The sequence below is a fragment of the Poecilia reticulata genome, chromosome 1 (genome assembly GCF_904066995.2).
Source record: "Poecilia reticulata chromosome 1, P_reticulata-male-v2, whole genome shotgun sequence".
NCBI classification, from domain to species: Eukaryota; Metazoa; Chordata; class Actinopteri; order Cyprinodontiformes; family Poeciliidae; genus Poecilia; species Poecilia reticulata.
Genome location: NC_088830.1, coordinates 17,432,229 through 17,449,449, shown reverse-complemented (window position 1 = coordinate 17,449,449; position 17,221 = coordinate 17,432,229). Strand labels below are relative to the sequence as shown.

Genomic DNA, 17,221 nt, shown 5'->3' with positions numbered 1-17,221 from the left:
TCATCATTTTTGGAAAATGTGGAAACTTACCAAATTTGTTGCATCTCGATGTAGCTGGGCAGCCGGTGTTGTTTCTGTAGCTCACCTGTAATCCTCCAGGAAGACATTCAGACGTATACAAACAGACACACACCTTTGCAGCAGTAATACCATGCTTTATTAGACGGCCTCCTCTGCTGCCATCCTGTCTCCCCCCCCCCTCAGATTAATATCCTCTGGGCCTCTCACCAGCTGTTTCCGTCCCCTAAAACCCCTCATCTTTCTCCGGCCAGCCCTCCGCTTCACATACCAGGCTCCGCAAACTGGCCCACGACACAGCAACAATCCTCCTGTCAGTACAGAGCCTTGCAAAAGGATTTAACTTTTTTTCACCTTTTGTTGTATTACATCCACAAAATTCAATGCATTTATCATTGAATGCAGTAAACAAACAAAATTACTGAATAAAATCCTGAAAATAGGTGTACTCATCTCCACTGAGTCAATATTTTGTTGAAAATCTTACACTTCAAGTCTTTAAGATGTCTCTACCAAAGTTTAATTTTTAGAGACTGACATTTGGCTGAGGGAGATTTGATTCACAGCGTCTGTGAATGTCCTGCTGGAGTCACAAACCTTTGCAGCTGTAAAAGCCTGCAGTCCAGGCAAACCAAACTTTTAGAGCCACAAAAGCAATCCGTCTCTTTGTGAAACAAGAAGTCATTTTAAATGTAAGCAACAGTTTTGTTTTTATGTTTAATACAGTTTTACTTTCCTCTAAATGACGTCAGTAAAGCATGTAGTTTTCAACCCATCAACTCCATCTGACTTGCTTTTGCAATCTGTAAAAGGAGTATTGAAAACATTGTCATTTTTTGTGTGGATATGTTGTATGAAAACCTAATAAAACTGGTAAAGCTGGGATATTTTTGACTCTCTTTACATTTGAAAATATTGCTCAATCACAGTCAGAGGTGTAAAGAGCCACAGGTTGCAGACGTCTGTGCTCGCAAGTTAGTTTTCACCTGAGCATTCAATCTTTTTCTTCAGATTTTCTTCGTTTTCCCATCAACAGTGACGAGCTTTCTTTTCCCATCTGATGAGAAGCAATCCCACAGCATGATGCTGTCACCACCATGTTTTTCTGCGAAAGATGTGTGGTCGTTTTTAAAGGTCGACTAAAACGTTTAATCTGGTCCCATCTGACCAGAGCACCTTCTACATATTTTTTCTGTCCTGCATGCCTATGGCAGATTTTTAATGGACTCCTTCTGACGTGCTTTCAACATCTGCTTTCTTCTTTAATGGTACATGGTGTGTGTAAGATGTTTCCCCGTTGACAGATGTACATTTTGTAATTTTATGGATTAACTGCACGATCTGCACATTCCACTAAAGGAACTGTGTGTTCAGGGTGATGCGTGTTGCCGTCTATAAAGTCCTCAGATCTTTGCAGTGATCATGATTCATAAGACTCTGGTTTAATTTTATGGTTTTGACTTTGAGTTTTGTGTAATTTCGGGTTGATTTTTTATTTTAGTAAATTCTTGTCACTCCTCAAGTTCTGTTCAGAAATTCATAATTGTTGAACTCTTTCCAGAGTTGCCTTACATTCAGTTAATTTTCCCTTTATTTCTTTGTCATATAAGTTCCCTATATTCAGTCTGTTGTTTCTCTTTAGCCCTGGTCAGATCCACCTGTAAAAGTACACACCAAATTTAGTCTCAGTTTTCCTATCAGGACACTTCTTAAGATAATCAGAACCTTAAAAGCAGATTTGTCCCTTTACATTTGTCTTTGTTTTTGATTCCCCCCCCCCACAGGTTTCAGATCATAAAACAATATTAATATAAGAAATAAACTGCGTAAATATTAATTGCAGTCTTCAAATACTGATTTCATTAAAGATGTTATTTTGAGAGTTTAGACCAAAATGCAGCCAGGGATCAGCATGGTAGCATGATAATAAGATAACTGACCACAAGGAGACCAGAACATGGAGGACAGTCACCAGCAATGAACAAAGAAACCCAGTGAGATAATGGTGAGAGTGGGAAATGGCATTGTATTTAGGTGAGGCTAATCAGGGGATGTGGGACAGCAAAGCAGCAAGGATGAATAATCCAGACAGATGGAACTAAATTAGTCACATAGGAACTACAAACCAAGGGGGAAAGAATAAAGAAGAATAATTCAAAATGCACCAAAAAGAGAACATAACAATAAACTAACAACCTTAAAATGAATGAACTGATATAGACAAACAGTATGGATGTAATGAATGAGTGAAAATGACAAGACCAATTCAACAACAACAAAAAATGACAAAGAAAGGGTCAGAAAACCAACACAAACCAAAACCAAAACACAAAAACTTTTTGATCAGAAGTAAAAGAAACAGCAGAAACCATTCTGTGTGAATGTATAGTTGTTGGTTCCTTATTAAATCATGAATTATGGCTTCCTTTCATGGGCAAAATAAAATAAAATCATAATAACAAAGTGTGTGTCAACATGAATAAAAGATCTTCAAAAGCAACACATCATGTCCTGATCTAAGGAAATTCAAGAACAAAGTCACTGACATTTATCCGCCTGGAAAAGGTTAAAAGGTCATTCATGAGGCTTTGGAAGTCAAGTGAACCACAGTGAAAGTTCACAAACTGAGAAAACAGGAAACAGCTTTCTGTCGTTGAATGGCCGTGGAATGCATCACGTTTAGAAGATCTCACAGCAGCACATGAAGCACTGCAGGCCACTGTTACCTCAGCTAAAGGTCTGTGTTCATTATTGATTAACAAGAAAGAGACTGGGACACAACGGTATCCAAAGAGAGCTGACCAAAAATAAAACACATTCTGTGAAACTTTCTGGAAATTATGCATCCCATTAGATCTGGCATGAAACTAACAAAGCATATATAAGAGAAACTGCTTTGGTGCTGCAGGTCTGGACAGGCTGGTGTAATCAATAGAACTATAAATTCTGCTTTCATTCAGCTTTGCCGTTTTACCCAGCATCACGTTGTAATATCACATTAAATCCCATGATAATATATTGAAGTTGGTGATTACAAAGTGGCAAAATGTAGAAAAGTTTTTTAAAAAAGTAGAAACGATTTCCCAAATGTGCATTCACAAATTATATACAGGTGCCAACCATGGTGCTGATAAAGTGAGGCTTGTTTGGATTTATCTTTAAAGACTCATCAAGACAGTTTTTTTATTCTCCATCAGGACAAAAAACAAAGGTAATTTAATAACTTGTGACTAACAGAGTAACATCCAATTTCCTCCTTAGCTGTACTCGCCTAATTACCTGTTGTTCATCACACTTTAAGTCAAAATGGCAGCTTGTTACTTTTGTAGTTTGATATATGAATGCATTTAGAAGCCTCGTTTGTAAATCTGTTAGTTTCACTATGTCTGTGTTGGCTTACACGCATGTTTCTGCGTGTGTGTGTGTGTGTGTGTGTGTGTGTGTGTGTGTGTGTGTGTGTGTGTGTGTGTGTGTGTGTGTGTGTGTGTGTGTGTGTGTGTGTGTGTGCGCGCATGTTGTTTACGTGTACAATCCTTTCCTTGGGTGTGTCTGCTTTTGGCTCAGGTGGGTGTTTACTTCTCATGGTGTTTTGTGTGAGGGCAGACAGGATGTGCGATGCTTGTCAGCAGCTCCGGGAGATGAAAGGCCGGAGGAGGGAGTGGAAGTTGCCTGCTGCCATTCAGGTAACAGGATGACTTCTCACTGATATTTCTCAACTTTTCAGGCCCATCGCCCTCAGCGCTCCCCAAAGGCTGTGTGGAGACATCAGTCAGGAGCGTGCTGCTTCACCAAGTAACTCATCACCTCCTCCCAATTTGGCACAAGTGGGATTCAGTGGGGTCCAGGTGTTTCTTTTTGACAGATGAGCTTGGGTTGAGGGCTTGACGCAGACAGACTGTCACTCATGGGCAAGTGAACCGATAAAAACGCTCATTCGTCATGATTGCGCCATCAAAACACGCAACCTGAGTACCTTTCAAAAAATGGAATCTGCTGGTATGCATCTTCACCAGTGGTGCTCACTGACTTAGACACAATTGAGTCAAAGGAAGGATTATGCATGTCAGTGAGTGCAGCTGAGCTGGTTTGAATGACTAAAGAAAACATTTCTAGGATTCTTTTTGACAAAGCTTTTGTAAAAGGATTGATGCCAGTTCTGTTGCCTTTCGGTTGATCTCTTTATTACAAAGAAAGGATTGCAGGACCGGTTTAATTAGCTATTATATTTAGCCAGCTAAGTTGTTTGTCTTGTAAAACCAAGGAAGGAAACTCTGCTGTTGAGGTGAGAGCCTTTTGTGTTTAGGTTCTGGTTGCACACACTATGTAGTGCGTTCATAGAAGTTTAGATCTACCATCCCAAAGCACATGATTCAGCTCTGCAGGTCAGGGCATCTGTTAAGTAGCATTGTGCCTACGTCACAGGTCTTGAAATCCAGTCCTCAAGAGTTGGTGTTCTACAATTTTAGACGTGTCTCTGTCTCAACAAACCTGAGTTAAATCATGAGGACAGCAGGACACTGGAGAACTTGATCACAAGTCACTTGCATCAAATTCAGTCATTTGACGCAAGTTTACTGGACAACACGTCTAAAAGCTGCAGCACACCTGCCCTTGAGAACTGGAGTTGAAGACTCCTGGCCTAATATTCCAGCTATGTGCATTTGCTTTAAAATATTTTACATATGCTCCACAAAGTTATTTTCAAATGAGCAGATTTTACTCAAATATTGAGAAGGTACATTTGATGAAAAAAAAAAAATCTGCAAATAGTTGAGTCCACAGCTGGGAAAGGTTCACTGTACCACTGTATACCAAACACTGAGTTTGGCCTCAACAGACACCCCATAAAGCAATGTTTTATTATTGTGTGACAGAAAAGTGTCAATTTCTATTGACTGGATCTGCAAATAAGCAATACAGACCACATTAAAATAATGCAATGTAGGAAAAGCTTCACAAAGCCAAACTTTAACCTATTTATACAGCAAAAGATAAAAATGTTTTAAACTTTGATAATAATTTTTTTTTAAATCTGAATTTTTAAATTTTTTTTATCTCCTGTAGGCTGGGATCCACTCTTTGCAAACAATACAGAAGCAGTTACTATGAAAATAACCAATGTCCAGTAAAACAAAAGGGTTCGACCCTTAAAAATCAATCAGTGGTTTCTAAAGTGTAGCTAGACGGTGCTGGGGACTGAGTGTGTCTCCAAAGTCTGAGACAGGGAGTGCCAGCGACATAATTCAATGAAACACCACTGAGGGGGGACACACCCACTCAATAAACTACTGACACCACACACAAACTTTAATTACACTGATTAGCCAACAGGGGATTCAAGGACCGGTAAAAACCAGTGCTGTGCAGGAGCAGTGTCATTGAGCCAAAGACTGTGACCTATTTATACAGCAAAGATAAACATATATTTAACTTGTTACACTCAGTATCATTCCACTTAGTACTCAGGTGTAGTACAACTTTTATTTCATATAATCTAGTGATGCAAATGTGCACTGTATTTTCCTTTTTTACTGTTACAATTCATAAAGATATGTTCATAAAGATATCCTAGTGCATAACTCTTTACCACATGGAGTGTTAATTATATTTTTTGATTGATTAATTTATATCGTAATCTGCTTGTGTTACTATGTGGGAATAAAAAAAGGGCTTTCTAACTTTTTAAAGGTCAAGTGCATTGGATGCAGTGACATCTAGTGGTTAAAACTGAAAACAACTCACCACCTTTCCACCTAAGCCACGCACACTTGTTAAAAAAAATGTAGGAACGTTAACCATCACTGGAGTTATATGGATAGCTGACAGCTTTGTTAACCATTGCCAACAATAATAGAAAAACACTTCCTGGGACTTTTCTTTCTTTTCCAATAAACAAGTAAAATAAAATCTGTCATCACAGTGCAGCTAATGAACACAAAAACCTACTAATCCTGCATATCAATAGTATATAAGTCATCTTCACAATAATTGTTTTTAACTTATATATATATATATATATATAAAAATATATATATCCTGTTTGGGAAAATAGAGACTTTTGACAGTTATGAGCTTCATTTGTTTTTGTTTTTTTTTTCTTTCATTTGAATAAGATATATTTCAGTTACCATTTGATAATTCCTTTTCATAGATTATGCAGATTTGCAAAAACTTGTAGGGATTCTCATAATGTTTGCATTTAATAAGAGAAAATTTTAAAATAACAAAAGTGAACGTAACCCAGAACAAGAATGACTAAAAAGACAAAACAATAAAACTCAGAAACAGGAGAGACAGAGAAACTGACTAAATAAAACACAGGAAGCACAATACCAAAAATAAAACGAAACAAAGTTCAATGAAGAAAATCAGTAACTAAAGCATACAACTATAAATATAAAAACACTAAACAACATAGTAAAAACCTAAAGTACCCTACACAGACACAAAATGAACACACAGAGCTCTAGAATATGACATCCCAGAGCAAGATGCTGCCACCACCATGCTTTTTTGGTAGGGATGTAATGTTTAGATGCATATGAAGTATTAGTTTTGAAAATTGTTGTGGATGTGGAAGACTCAAACACAGACAGGAGACTGCCAAGTTAATAATTTATGGTCAATTTAATTAGGAAAATCAAAAGAATTAAAAAAAATCAAAGTCCAGCAAAGGAAACAAAAAACACAGAAACATTAGGCTGTGAACAGACAGGAAAATATTTATGATTTGTGTATGAGTAATTCAAACTGAAACCTGTCTCACAACAACCAGAGGAACTTTAGTTGAATCATTAGCAATATTCCTGCTCAGTCTCTTTTATAGACCTCCAAACACATATACAGTACCATTTTTGGCATTTTTAACTCCAACTTTCAACACAGGTTTTTCTGATATGCACATTTTCTATGGTATTATAAAAAGAGAAGTCAGAAAAAAAGTGGCAAATAAACTGGAGCTAAATTGAACACCCTTCAGAAATTAAAATAAAATAAAGAAAGGTCTAACTAAAAGTAACTAAAAAGCCAGGTTAAATCAATTCATAAGAGACCTGAAGCATAGAATACAAATGCACCCACCCCCCGCCCCCAAAGTTCTCATGACGCCACACAGCATGATTCTGCCACTACCATGTTCCACACTGGCTGTTTGCAAACAAAGTGTTTAATTGCTTTATTTTTCGACATTGTCTTTCCTCTTGCCGCAACTCAATAACGGTTGAAATTTTAAGCAAGGCTAACAACAGCAGCTATGTAACCAGATTCACACATATCTCTGTACTTTTCAAAGATTGCACATTTTGGTGGAAACTTGCAGGGATTCCTGTGATTGCAAATGCGACGTCAGCTGTGAGTTTGCAGCCAGTAAGAGACAGACCCGTGATAAAAATAAAATAAAAAAAAAGAAAAGAAAAAGAAAAAGAAAAAAAAAGCTGCATCATCACTGTGAACCGGACTCTTGACAGACGATGAGCTGTTTGTGGCCAGACGAGACGAGACCTTTAAGTACAGACCTTTGGATTTCTCGGTCACGTGACTCGGTTTCTACAACCTGCCTGTCTTCTCCCCGCTGACCGTCCGCTCCCACCACCGAAAAATTAAAAACACAGGTAAATTTATTCCCGCAACTGCACTCTTAGTTGTAGTTTTTAGACGCCGTGGTCCGTCCAAATCCAGCCCCACTCCCTCTGATTTTTAACTCCCCCTCTTTATTTCCTGGAAATAAGCAGAGCCGAAGCGACAGCTCGGGCAGTGGCAGCTCAGCGCAGGGCCTTAACTCCGGTAATAAGCACTGCCGTTCGCAAGCAGCGAGCTGTGTTAAACACGCCGCTCCTGCCCCTCGGCACACTTTTTTCCTTTTGCTCCCCCCCTCACGCGTTATTTCCGGATCGAAAGCGATTCGCGATGGCAAATGCGTGCCAGGAGCGGTAATAAAGCAACATGGGGCTCGGATTTGTGGAGATTACGGTCTATGAAGTGCTCTGCACAAGACTGCCACCTAATCCGTGCGTGATGTTCAGTGTCACCGACGGAAGCGGACTTTCTTCTGCGAGTAGTGGGGCAACGGAGGTCCCTTCCTCTTGACGCCTCACGTGCACTTTTTGGTTAAAGGGCGGAGGCTCGCTCCTTCGTGCTGGATGTCAAACACTCTTGTCAGACTCTCGGGGTTGTTTACTCTAGAAAGTGCTTATTTGGCATGTTTTAAGCTGCAGCTCTTCCTCACTGTTTCTTTTGCTTTTTTTTTGTTTGTTTGTTTGTTTTGTTGTTGTTGCAGGATGGCACAGGCTCCCACGTCATGTGATTGTTTTGTTTCTTTACCCCCCGGTTCTCGCGATGACCACGTGATTTTTGGGAAGAACTCAGACCGTCCCCGAGATGAGGTGCAGGAGGTGGTCTACCACCCTGCAGCGTCTCATCCTCCAGGATCCACGCTGGAGGTAAATCTGGAGACTACTGCTGCAGCCAAAGCGCCCCCTTTCCCTCTTTAACCCATCAGTGTGGGTTGGCAGAGTGGGATCAGAAGGTCACCACGGTTCATTTAAAACCGCTACAGTAAATACACAGAGGAGTGACTTGGATTTACAGGGAGCCTGGCTTGTATTTAAATGAAGTTGTTTTGAACAATAGTTGCACTGGATAATGGCTGCTCTTGTGGCTTAACGTTTTTACAAAAGTATTCACACCAAGCATTCACACATACCGCCACAACCGCAAACCTGTTTTACTGAGATTTTGTATGACAGGCATTCTCAAAGTACTGCATAACTGTGAAGTTCAAGGAAAAGGAAACCTGGTTTTTAAAATTTTTTTATGTATAAAATTCGGAACGGTTACAGAACATTTCAGCTCCGCCACGTAAATATCTTACCGCCTTTTGCTGCAAGCTGTTGGTGCGGTTAAATGCTGGTAATATTGTTGTCAAAGCAAGAAGTAATCAAGAAAATCCATTCACAATTCTTGACACGCCATAAAGAAAACACAGCACTTTTACAGAGACCACAGCCACCCTCCCCCCCATCGTATTTGTGCTGTTAGAGCTCATCTCCAGCGAAAAGCCTCATACTGTGAAGTACGTGTCTGAACAGCAACAGCAGAAAAAGTCCCAAACAAACTGAACGTACTGCATATTTATGACCATCTACAGTGTTCATAGGTGAAAGCAGTTTACGTCAATACAAGCGTCATTCCCTCTCGTCCGCGTGTTTGAGATATCGGTATGCATAGTTTGGTAATTCGGTCATTTTAAAGCCTCATCAATGCTCATGTCCCGCCATCCTCCTGATGTGGTGACATCAGCCTTCTGGTGGAGTAATTTCAAAACTGAAGTGACATTTAAATGCAACCAAAAGTGTCGTTTAATTTCAAACACAATGAATACCTTTCAGGAAATACATTGATGTACAAATGTTAGAGCATCCCATGAAATATTCATTCATTAAAAAAAAAAGTTAAAATCTTCATCTATAGAATTGTTTATCATTGGAATGTAGTCTAATTACAAATAATACCTGAATTAACCTAGTTTTTAAATAAAACCCTAACATAAATCTAGAACACCTTAGCTCCGAATTAGCTTAGTGTTAGTGCTTCCTGTAGCCATGACTTACTCTTCTATAACATTGTTCTCAGGAACATTTTTCCCACTCCTCAGTTTTGCTGTGAGATGTTTAGGGGTTTCCTACATATAGAACCTGTTTAAAGCTACACCGTTCCATCTCACTGAGGTCAAGATCCGGGTTTTAGCTCTACCCAGGACTTTACATCTTTTGTTTCTCAGTTAGTCCTCGCTGGAAATACTGCTATGTTTTGCCTCACTTGTGATGCTACTATTTGAAATTATTTACAGATGGTTCCACTCTTTCCTTAAATACCTTTTGATACAGAGGAGAGAAACATTTTTCTCTCACATCTTTCAGTCTTTAGGATCGTAGTCTAATAGCTGCCATCTTTGCGCTCTGGATAAAATACAGTACTGTACTATATTGCACCCAGTACTTCTAACTCAACCGAGTTGATTTAGAAGTATTTTGGCTTCTAACTCAACTGTACAATGTCATTTAACTTCTTTATAATCAAAGGTGGTTTTGTTCTCCCATTAATTATTTTTTTCTTCAGTGCACGTACATCCAGATCCCTCAAGTGGAGAGGACCTATGCCGTCGTCCTCAGTAAACCAGCCTGGCTGTGGGGCGCCGAAATGGGAGCTAATGACCAAGGAGTGTGCATTGGGAACGAGGCAGTCTGGACCCGAGAGCCTGTGGTCCCTGGAGAGGCTTTGCTGGGCATGGACCTTGTCCGGTGAGCTGCTGAAGCATTTTCAAATTACTCTGATTCATTTTGATAAAACATTAAAAGTTACCGATCTTTCATTGTTGTTATTAAATATTGTACACTTGGAGAAAGCAATCCTCTTTGTAGAGCTGTGTAGATTGTCATGTGCATGTTGTGATGGCTAATTTAAGTTAAGTAAGCTAAGTGTGGCTCATTTCGATTCATATTTGCATAGAAAAATACTCCTCTAGCTTTCAGAGCTGCCTCAAACCAAGAAGAACCACAATCCAAACACTCTCTACATAAAGCATAGCCCCCAAACTGCATTTCAGTGATCAGCTTGGGTTTGACCTTCAGGCTCGGGCTGGAACGTGGCGACAGTGCCTGGGCAGCACTGACAGCCATCACTGACCTCTTGGAGCAGCATGGCCAGGGCGGGCAGTGCAAGGAGGAACCAGAACCCTTCAGCTACCACAACACCTTCCTTCTGGTGGACCGCAGTGAGGCCTGGGTGCTCGAAACCGCTGGAAGACTCTGGGTGGCGCAGAAAGTCTCAGGTCAGTTTTTAGAGGGAACATATTGGTTTTTAGAGCCATAAATCCTGCACATTTTTGAAAGTATTAAGCACAAATAAGTCCTAATCGACCTTTCCATTGTTCTTCAAATCAGGTTTGTAAGTTTGAAAGCATTTTTTATCTACAAAAAGCTTTTGTTAGACCCTCACTTGTTAAAAACAGGACATGATTGCCATATATGGATGGTGACATCATCTGGAGTTATACAGCAATTTCCATTTTTTGTCCTGTCTCAGCACAAAACGTTGCTTAGGTCCACATATCATATTAAATCAATCACCAGATGATCCTCCTGCATAAATTTACATGATAATTAGCTTCAGCTGCATCATTTTCTAGGTGCCTGAGCTAAATGGAGGAAAACGCATTTGTAGCTGCAGTCTGATTGCATGTCAGAATTGTAATTTCGCTTACATCAACCAAATGTAAAGCATGAGCTTACAATGAGTATTTAGGGTCAGCAAACTAAACTAACTACAGAATTATGTGTCAGACCACATAGTGTGACAGGTGTGGTTGATAATCTTCTAAAAAAAAATGTAAGTGCAAAAACTACAGTGTTTTTTTTACCTTTATTAGACTTAACTATTGCCACTTTTGTCTTGGGTTTGCTTTGTGTTGCACTAATGCCTGGATATGACTTTCTAAGTGTTACATCATTTTTCAGAAACTTTGAGTTGGGATCTCACTGCCTTGCTCTTGCTTGTTCCCTTCCTTTTTAATTATTACTCAATTTTGGTCATGGAAATGAATACAATGAGCAGCAAGTCTGAACACAATTGAAAAGGATACGTTTTAAAATTGATGATGTATACCCTTTTGCATGCTCACTTTGGGCAAATTCTGCTTAAAGGATCAATCTCTGAAGTTGTTGCATAGATTACGCATCCCGTCAGGCCAGGGAATATGTTTGGACTTTCTCAGTAATTAGTGAAGCTAACGTTTTGAAGGAAGAAAGATTTTGGATTTTATTTAAGCCTGTTGATTTAAAAAAAACAACAACATGTGGCTTGTCTTTTCAGAGGGCGTAAAGAACATTTCCAATCAATTAACCATCCACACTGAGATCTCAGCAGAGCATCCAGAGCTACGAAGCGTGGCCAAGGACCAGGGCTGGTGGGATGGCCAGGGAGAGTTCAACTTCTCTCAGGTGTTTAGTCCTGAAAACCCTCCGGCCAGGATGGAGTTGGCCAAGAAGCGCTACAAGGGAGGCACAGAACTGCTCCAACAGCACGATGGTAGATGTACCACAGTACCATTTTTATGATTTTCATTCATCATTGTTTTAGTTATGGCATTTGTAAAAGCAAATCTGTGCAATGAAACCCAGTAAAGATGCTGATCGCTTTGTGTTGTTCAGGCTCAGTGACGGCGGAGGTGATGATGACCATTTTAAGGGATAAACCCAGTGGCATCTGCATGGACTCTGGAGGATTTTGCACCACAGGCAGCATGGTGTCTGTCCTGCCAAGAGACACTAGTCTTCCCTGCATTCACTTCTTCACCGCCACCCCAGACCCATCCAGGTTTGTCTCAAGCTACAGCCAGAAGCAGTTAGGCTATGTTGGGATGACATGTAAAAGTCTACTGTACAGCAAACCCTTTGCACATTTTTATTTTGAAGTACAGACTCTTTGGCATCTGTCTAGAAAATACCAAGCCTTGGGTTTGACTTTAAAATGACTCTATGGGCTGCTCCACATCAGCGTACTCTCTTTTGAATCTATCAATCTCTGTTTCCCCCTCACCAACACCCCACACCTCCTCAGGTCTATATTCAAGCCTTTTATATTCTCGGACTGTCCCACCCCGGTCCTGAGGGTGGTCTCTCCGCAGTTCGGACCAAGCGACCCCGTCAGGAAGCAGCCGCGCTTTCAGAGCCGGGTGGATCGCAGACACGATCTCTACAAGGCCCACCAGGTGGCGCTCAACACCATGGAGTCCAAACCGGTGGGGGAACGACTTACGATATTATTAACCTTTTTGACAGAGACCATCTGTGTTGGACATTAACAGCATCCCAGTTACACAGAAATCAGATCTTGGCATTTCAGCTGCTCCAACACAACATAACAAGCATCTTAGCAAAGAAACTACTTTAAATTTGATCTTCAGTTGTATGTTTAAGTGGCGTATTGGCCACTCTAGGCACAGACTCGAATAAATAAAGCCCAAGTTTGACAGTGACTGCTAGATGACGTTTAAAATCGCTATGTTTACTAGTCGCTTATGGTGGGTTCACCAGTTTGCAAATTTGTAGCTCCACCTCATATCTATAAATTGCTATTTAGCCTCAATGTTTGCAAACTAGTGAGTAATTTCAGAAAAGCTCAAATCTCTCATACTGAATTTTGAGTTATGCTTTGAGACTATATACAATGTCTATTTCCATTTATTATGGTTCTGGTTCCTGTTTGACCAGTTTAATCTAAGGAAGCATGACGAATCAAGAAACCTGACGTGCTACTAGTAGATAATGTGTGCAGCGGTCGCACAGCCAAAATTTTCTCACAGTAGACGAGACGCAGTTATTGTAAAGTTATTTTACTTTGTAAAATAACTTTACAAAGTAACTAAAGGTATCACTTGTCTAAGAGGGCCATGAAGAATGTCTCCAAAGAGCAGAGTTTTTTTTTTTTTTCTGTAGGTTTTTTTAGCTAATGTGCCGTCTGGGATTCAGTGTGTAATTTAGAAGGTAAACAGGTCACAGACAGTCCAGTGTCCCGTTTGGACTGACATTGCTCACCATAAAAAGAATCTAAAATAACCCATGCGGTGTTTATTTCACTCAGAATGATCTCATACCTTTATTTTAATTTAAAAATGATTAAAAGTTCAGGGACCTTGGTTTAGAAAGATGACCAAGGCAGTATTTGTGTGTATAATACATTACAATAAAAAAAAAGCTGTTGTGATAAAAAGCTGTAAAGATATCAAATTACCATAATTTATAACACCACATAATTCAACACTAATGAAATGCAGGTATGACCTGTGTATTTCTGCCAGTACAAAGTGAAAGTCTTTCCTCTTTAATTTAAAAAAAAATCAGTTTTGTTTCAGATCGTATAACTAATTTTATTATAAAGAATAGAAAACTTGAGTGTAGAGCAGTTTCTAATGATATTTTCATTTATTAATACAATAACCCATCCGAGTCTGTTACATCGTTGTCGGGGAGTTCTGTCTTGCACTTCCTTGGAGAATTGTAATTTATTCAAGTTGTTAGGTTTTCACACGTAAATGTATCATCATGTTGTCTGGACATCATCTTGAGTACAAGTTCTTAATTTGACCAGATCTAACGAAGTCTGTTCTAAAATTCAGATCCATGATGTTCGTTTAAACTACAACTGAAATGGCTCCTTGGGAAATAACTTAGTTTACCGTATAAACCTGGTGTTTGACAAAGGAAGCCAAGCAGAAAATATACTCTCAGAAGACAGCAATTAAAGTAAAGCATGTGCGGTAATTAGATATGAAAACCAGGTGTGTGGAGAGCAAAAACAAAAAACAAAACAAGCTTAAGTTAAAAAGGAAATGAGACTGTAAGATAACCACCAACTACAAACCCAAATATTTAAACCGCAGATATTCTTTCATGGGGACTCCAGGGATAAAAGTTTATTTTGTTTTTTTACAGTGACATAAGAGGTATAAGAACATCCACTCATCCAAAAATATTTTCCTACTATTATATCACAGTTTTATTAACACATTTGGAGGCATCAGTCTCAACCTTTTCCTTTACAGCACATCAGTTGTTGAGAGGAAACAGATTGTTCAACAACGGTTGTGTTTTTGCTGTTATTAATATTTCCACAGCTGTGGATGTCTAGCTGAGTTAGACTCAGGAAGTTTGGTGTTTCTTGATAAAACCACACTGCTAAAAAAAAAAAAAGTAAAAAGAAAAGAAAAGAGCAACAATATGAGAAACGACAATTACAGATATCTAAATGGGAAGTTTTTAAAAGAATATTTTCTATAGATCTCCAACAAATGTGTCAGACTTGGACAACAAAAATACACATTTTTACTGCGTTTTGCAGATGAGTCAGATTGCCGCTGCTTCTGTAAGCTTAAACAAATGATTTGTGAGTGCCATCTGACCCAGGTGGTGTTGACACTCAGACGTCTGTGTGTGTCGTGCGTCTGCCGCAGGATGAAGGTTTAGCCGTCTACGACATCCTGAGGGATCTGGAGTCGCAGTGTCTGAGCGAGATCTCAGCCATGCTCAGCGGAGAGATACCAGGAGACGAACTGGGGGACCTGTTCTTTGATTGTGTGGACACAGAGATTAAGTTCTACCAGTGAGAAGGTGGGAGGCATCAAGAGCTCTTCTAAGTTTTGAATCTTGTGCATGAATGACTAATTTGGTTTGGTATTCACAAAGTTTAAACATTCAAGGTAACATTGAATATTCTTTAACACGGTAAAGAATATTCAAATCTGTGACAATGAATTTCCTTGTCAGGTTTACTAATTATTAGAAATTACTTTCCAAAGGAAGGAGGAGCTAATCTGGGCATGGCTGTTGTCTTTTATGTTTTTAGCAGGTTTCCTACTTTAACACATAAACAAAAGCGGCTGGTTCGACCAGATAGGAATGGCCTGGGATCTCTGACGACATCTTTTCGGGATGGTTGGTTTGGGGGGGGCTGCGTGTTCTTTTTGTGGCGGTTTGGTCTATGTCTGAGCATGATGGGTTCTCAGCCTGTGCCTAAGCTGGGCTCTCAGCCTGTGCCTAAGCTGGGCTATGGTGGGAATCCCTAATATTGGTCACAGGGGAAAATGGCACCGTGCTCTCCCTCCCTTGGTCATGCTGGGATCCTGTTGGGTGGTGTGGAGGTCTCTGGGGGCTTATGCAGGAGCCCGGCTGCCAGTGGAGTGGTGTTCCAGTCTTGTTCTGCACTGTGAGACATAGAAGTGGTGTTGAGGCGGGGGTTCAGTGCCTTTCCTTCTCTATCTGTGCCTCTTTGGTCTGTGGGATGATTATCCTGTGTGTCACTGACAACCTGCCTTTGTGTTGGCTGTATGACTGCTCTGAGTTGGTGTCTTTCTGCAATTTGTCCTTTTCTGGTCTTAACCTCTGAGTGTTGCAAGCTTTCCACCCTTTGTACCATTCTAACAACGTTTCACCTTTAGAAAGTTTTCATACACATAACTGCTCAACACAGACACACAGCTGCACACCTACTCAGACACAAATAATCCAAATGGCTGAAGGTCATACAAGCACAGGCTCTCGTTCCATTGAAGTGGCTTGTCTACTTTGATGCAATTTAATGAAATCAATCTTGCAATTAGAATACAATATTGAGATATACTTTTTTCAGAGTAAAATTGCCCTGGTGCATTGAAGCAACCATCCCTACACCAGACTGTGGAGATGTTTCCACTAGTGTGACTTGGGAATTTTCTTTGTGTATCAAAATTATTTTCATTTGTTCTTCATAGCATGTCACCTTTGACTTGTTGTAGCCATATTCTCCTCTCCCCCCTTAGTAACATAATCTAAAAAAGGATCCAAATGGACGTGTGTGTGTGTAATAAACTCTGCCCTAACCATTTTTATATCTATATCAGCAAATGCCAGGTTGTTAGCAAGTCTTCTTCAGTGCAGAACTTTTGTCAACTTTCTACTTCTGATCACTAGGGTGTGTTCATGGTTTTGTCCTTTGTTACAGCTCCCTCAGGTGGACACTCCCCAGCACTCATGGCGTGGCAGGAGAAGGCCCTGGGACTATTAAAAAGAAAAATCTCCTGTGTTCCTTTCTTCGTCTGGTTGGCCACTGCCTCACTTATGCAACCTGCATTTCTGACCCCAATCCATCATTAAACGCAGACGGAATGTCTGAGCTGCACATGCAATTGGAGCACATTTATCATCCGTATCACCCGGGGAGCAATGACTGCACCTCATTAGTGAGTATACTGATGTAGACTACACGGGCGCTCATGTAGAGCTGTGTGATTGTTACACAAATACTCTGAGTAGGCATTTGTTTAAACGTTTGTTTGCTGCTGCAGATGAATGAGTGGTCATCTGGTTTGAAGGCTGCCCATAGGGAGACCTGTAATAAAGGAAGTGCATAGCCTGTCCAAAGTGTGTTGTATAGCTTGCCTCTGTTTTTCTGTTTTGGTTCACACCTAAGCTAATGATGGGTAGGTAACGTGTTGATCAGTCTGCCAGAATGTTTGCTTAAATAAGCAAATAGGATAGAATAATTATTCTTTTCCGAGAGAGGATTTATGGCAGTTGCACTCTATACTGATTGCAAATGCACTCTGTATAGAACTATTTTAGTAAAAGCGCTACTGGTAATAAACTTCACATCGATATGGTACATTAAAATA

The 17,221-nt window shown here is 40.0% G+C and overlaps 1 protein-coding gene across 5 annotated transcripts; it reads left to right on the top strand.

The window, feature by feature from the left end:
- The first annotated feature begins 7,456 nt into the window (after positions 1-7,456).
- On the top strand, positions 7,457-16,970 carry scrn2 (secernin 2). Of its 5 annotated transcripts, none has more exons than XR_533506.3 (10): positions 7,457-7,628; positions 8,294-8,456; positions 10,135-10,316; positions 10,647-10,846; positions 11,887-12,102; positions 12,225-12,390; positions 12,634-12,814; positions 15,026-15,182; positions 15,418-15,464; positions 16,552-16,970. XR_533506.3 is itself a non-coding variant. In XM_008406697.3 (10 exons), exons 2-8 carry the CDS (start codon positions 8,295-8,297, stop codon positions 15,176-15,178), a joined length of 1,260 nt encoding a protein of 419 aa, XP_008404919.1. In that variant the 5' UTR covers positions 7,457-7,628; position 8,294; the 3' UTR covers positions 15,179-15,182; positions 15,421-15,464; positions 16,552-16,970. The 5 variants fall into 5 exon arrangements, 4 of the variants coding, with proteins under 4 accessions (XP_008404919.1, XP_008404906.1, XP_017163126.1 ...); XM_008406697.3 differs by having other exon boundaries at positions 15,421-15,464; XM_008406684.3 differs by lacking the exon at positions 15,418-15,464.
- Positions 16,971-17,221: the final 251 nt, after the last annotated feature.

What these genes read in the sequence shown, in the direction of transcription:
- scrn2 (XM_008406684.3), top strand. Translation starts at nt 8,295, where the DNA reads ATGGCACAGGCTCCCACGTCATGTGATTGTTTTGTTTCTTTACCCCCC. An exon ending in CTCCAGGATCCACGCTGGAG is followed by an intron (nt 8,457 to 10,134) that starts GTAAATCTGGAG and finishes TTTTTTCTTCAG; the next exon opens with TGCACGTACATCCAGATCCC. An exon ending in GGTGGCGCAGAAAGTCTCAG is followed by an intron (nt 10,847 to 11,886) that starts GTCAGTTTTTAG and finishes TTGTCTTTTCAG; the next exon opens with AGGGCGTAAAGAACATTTCC.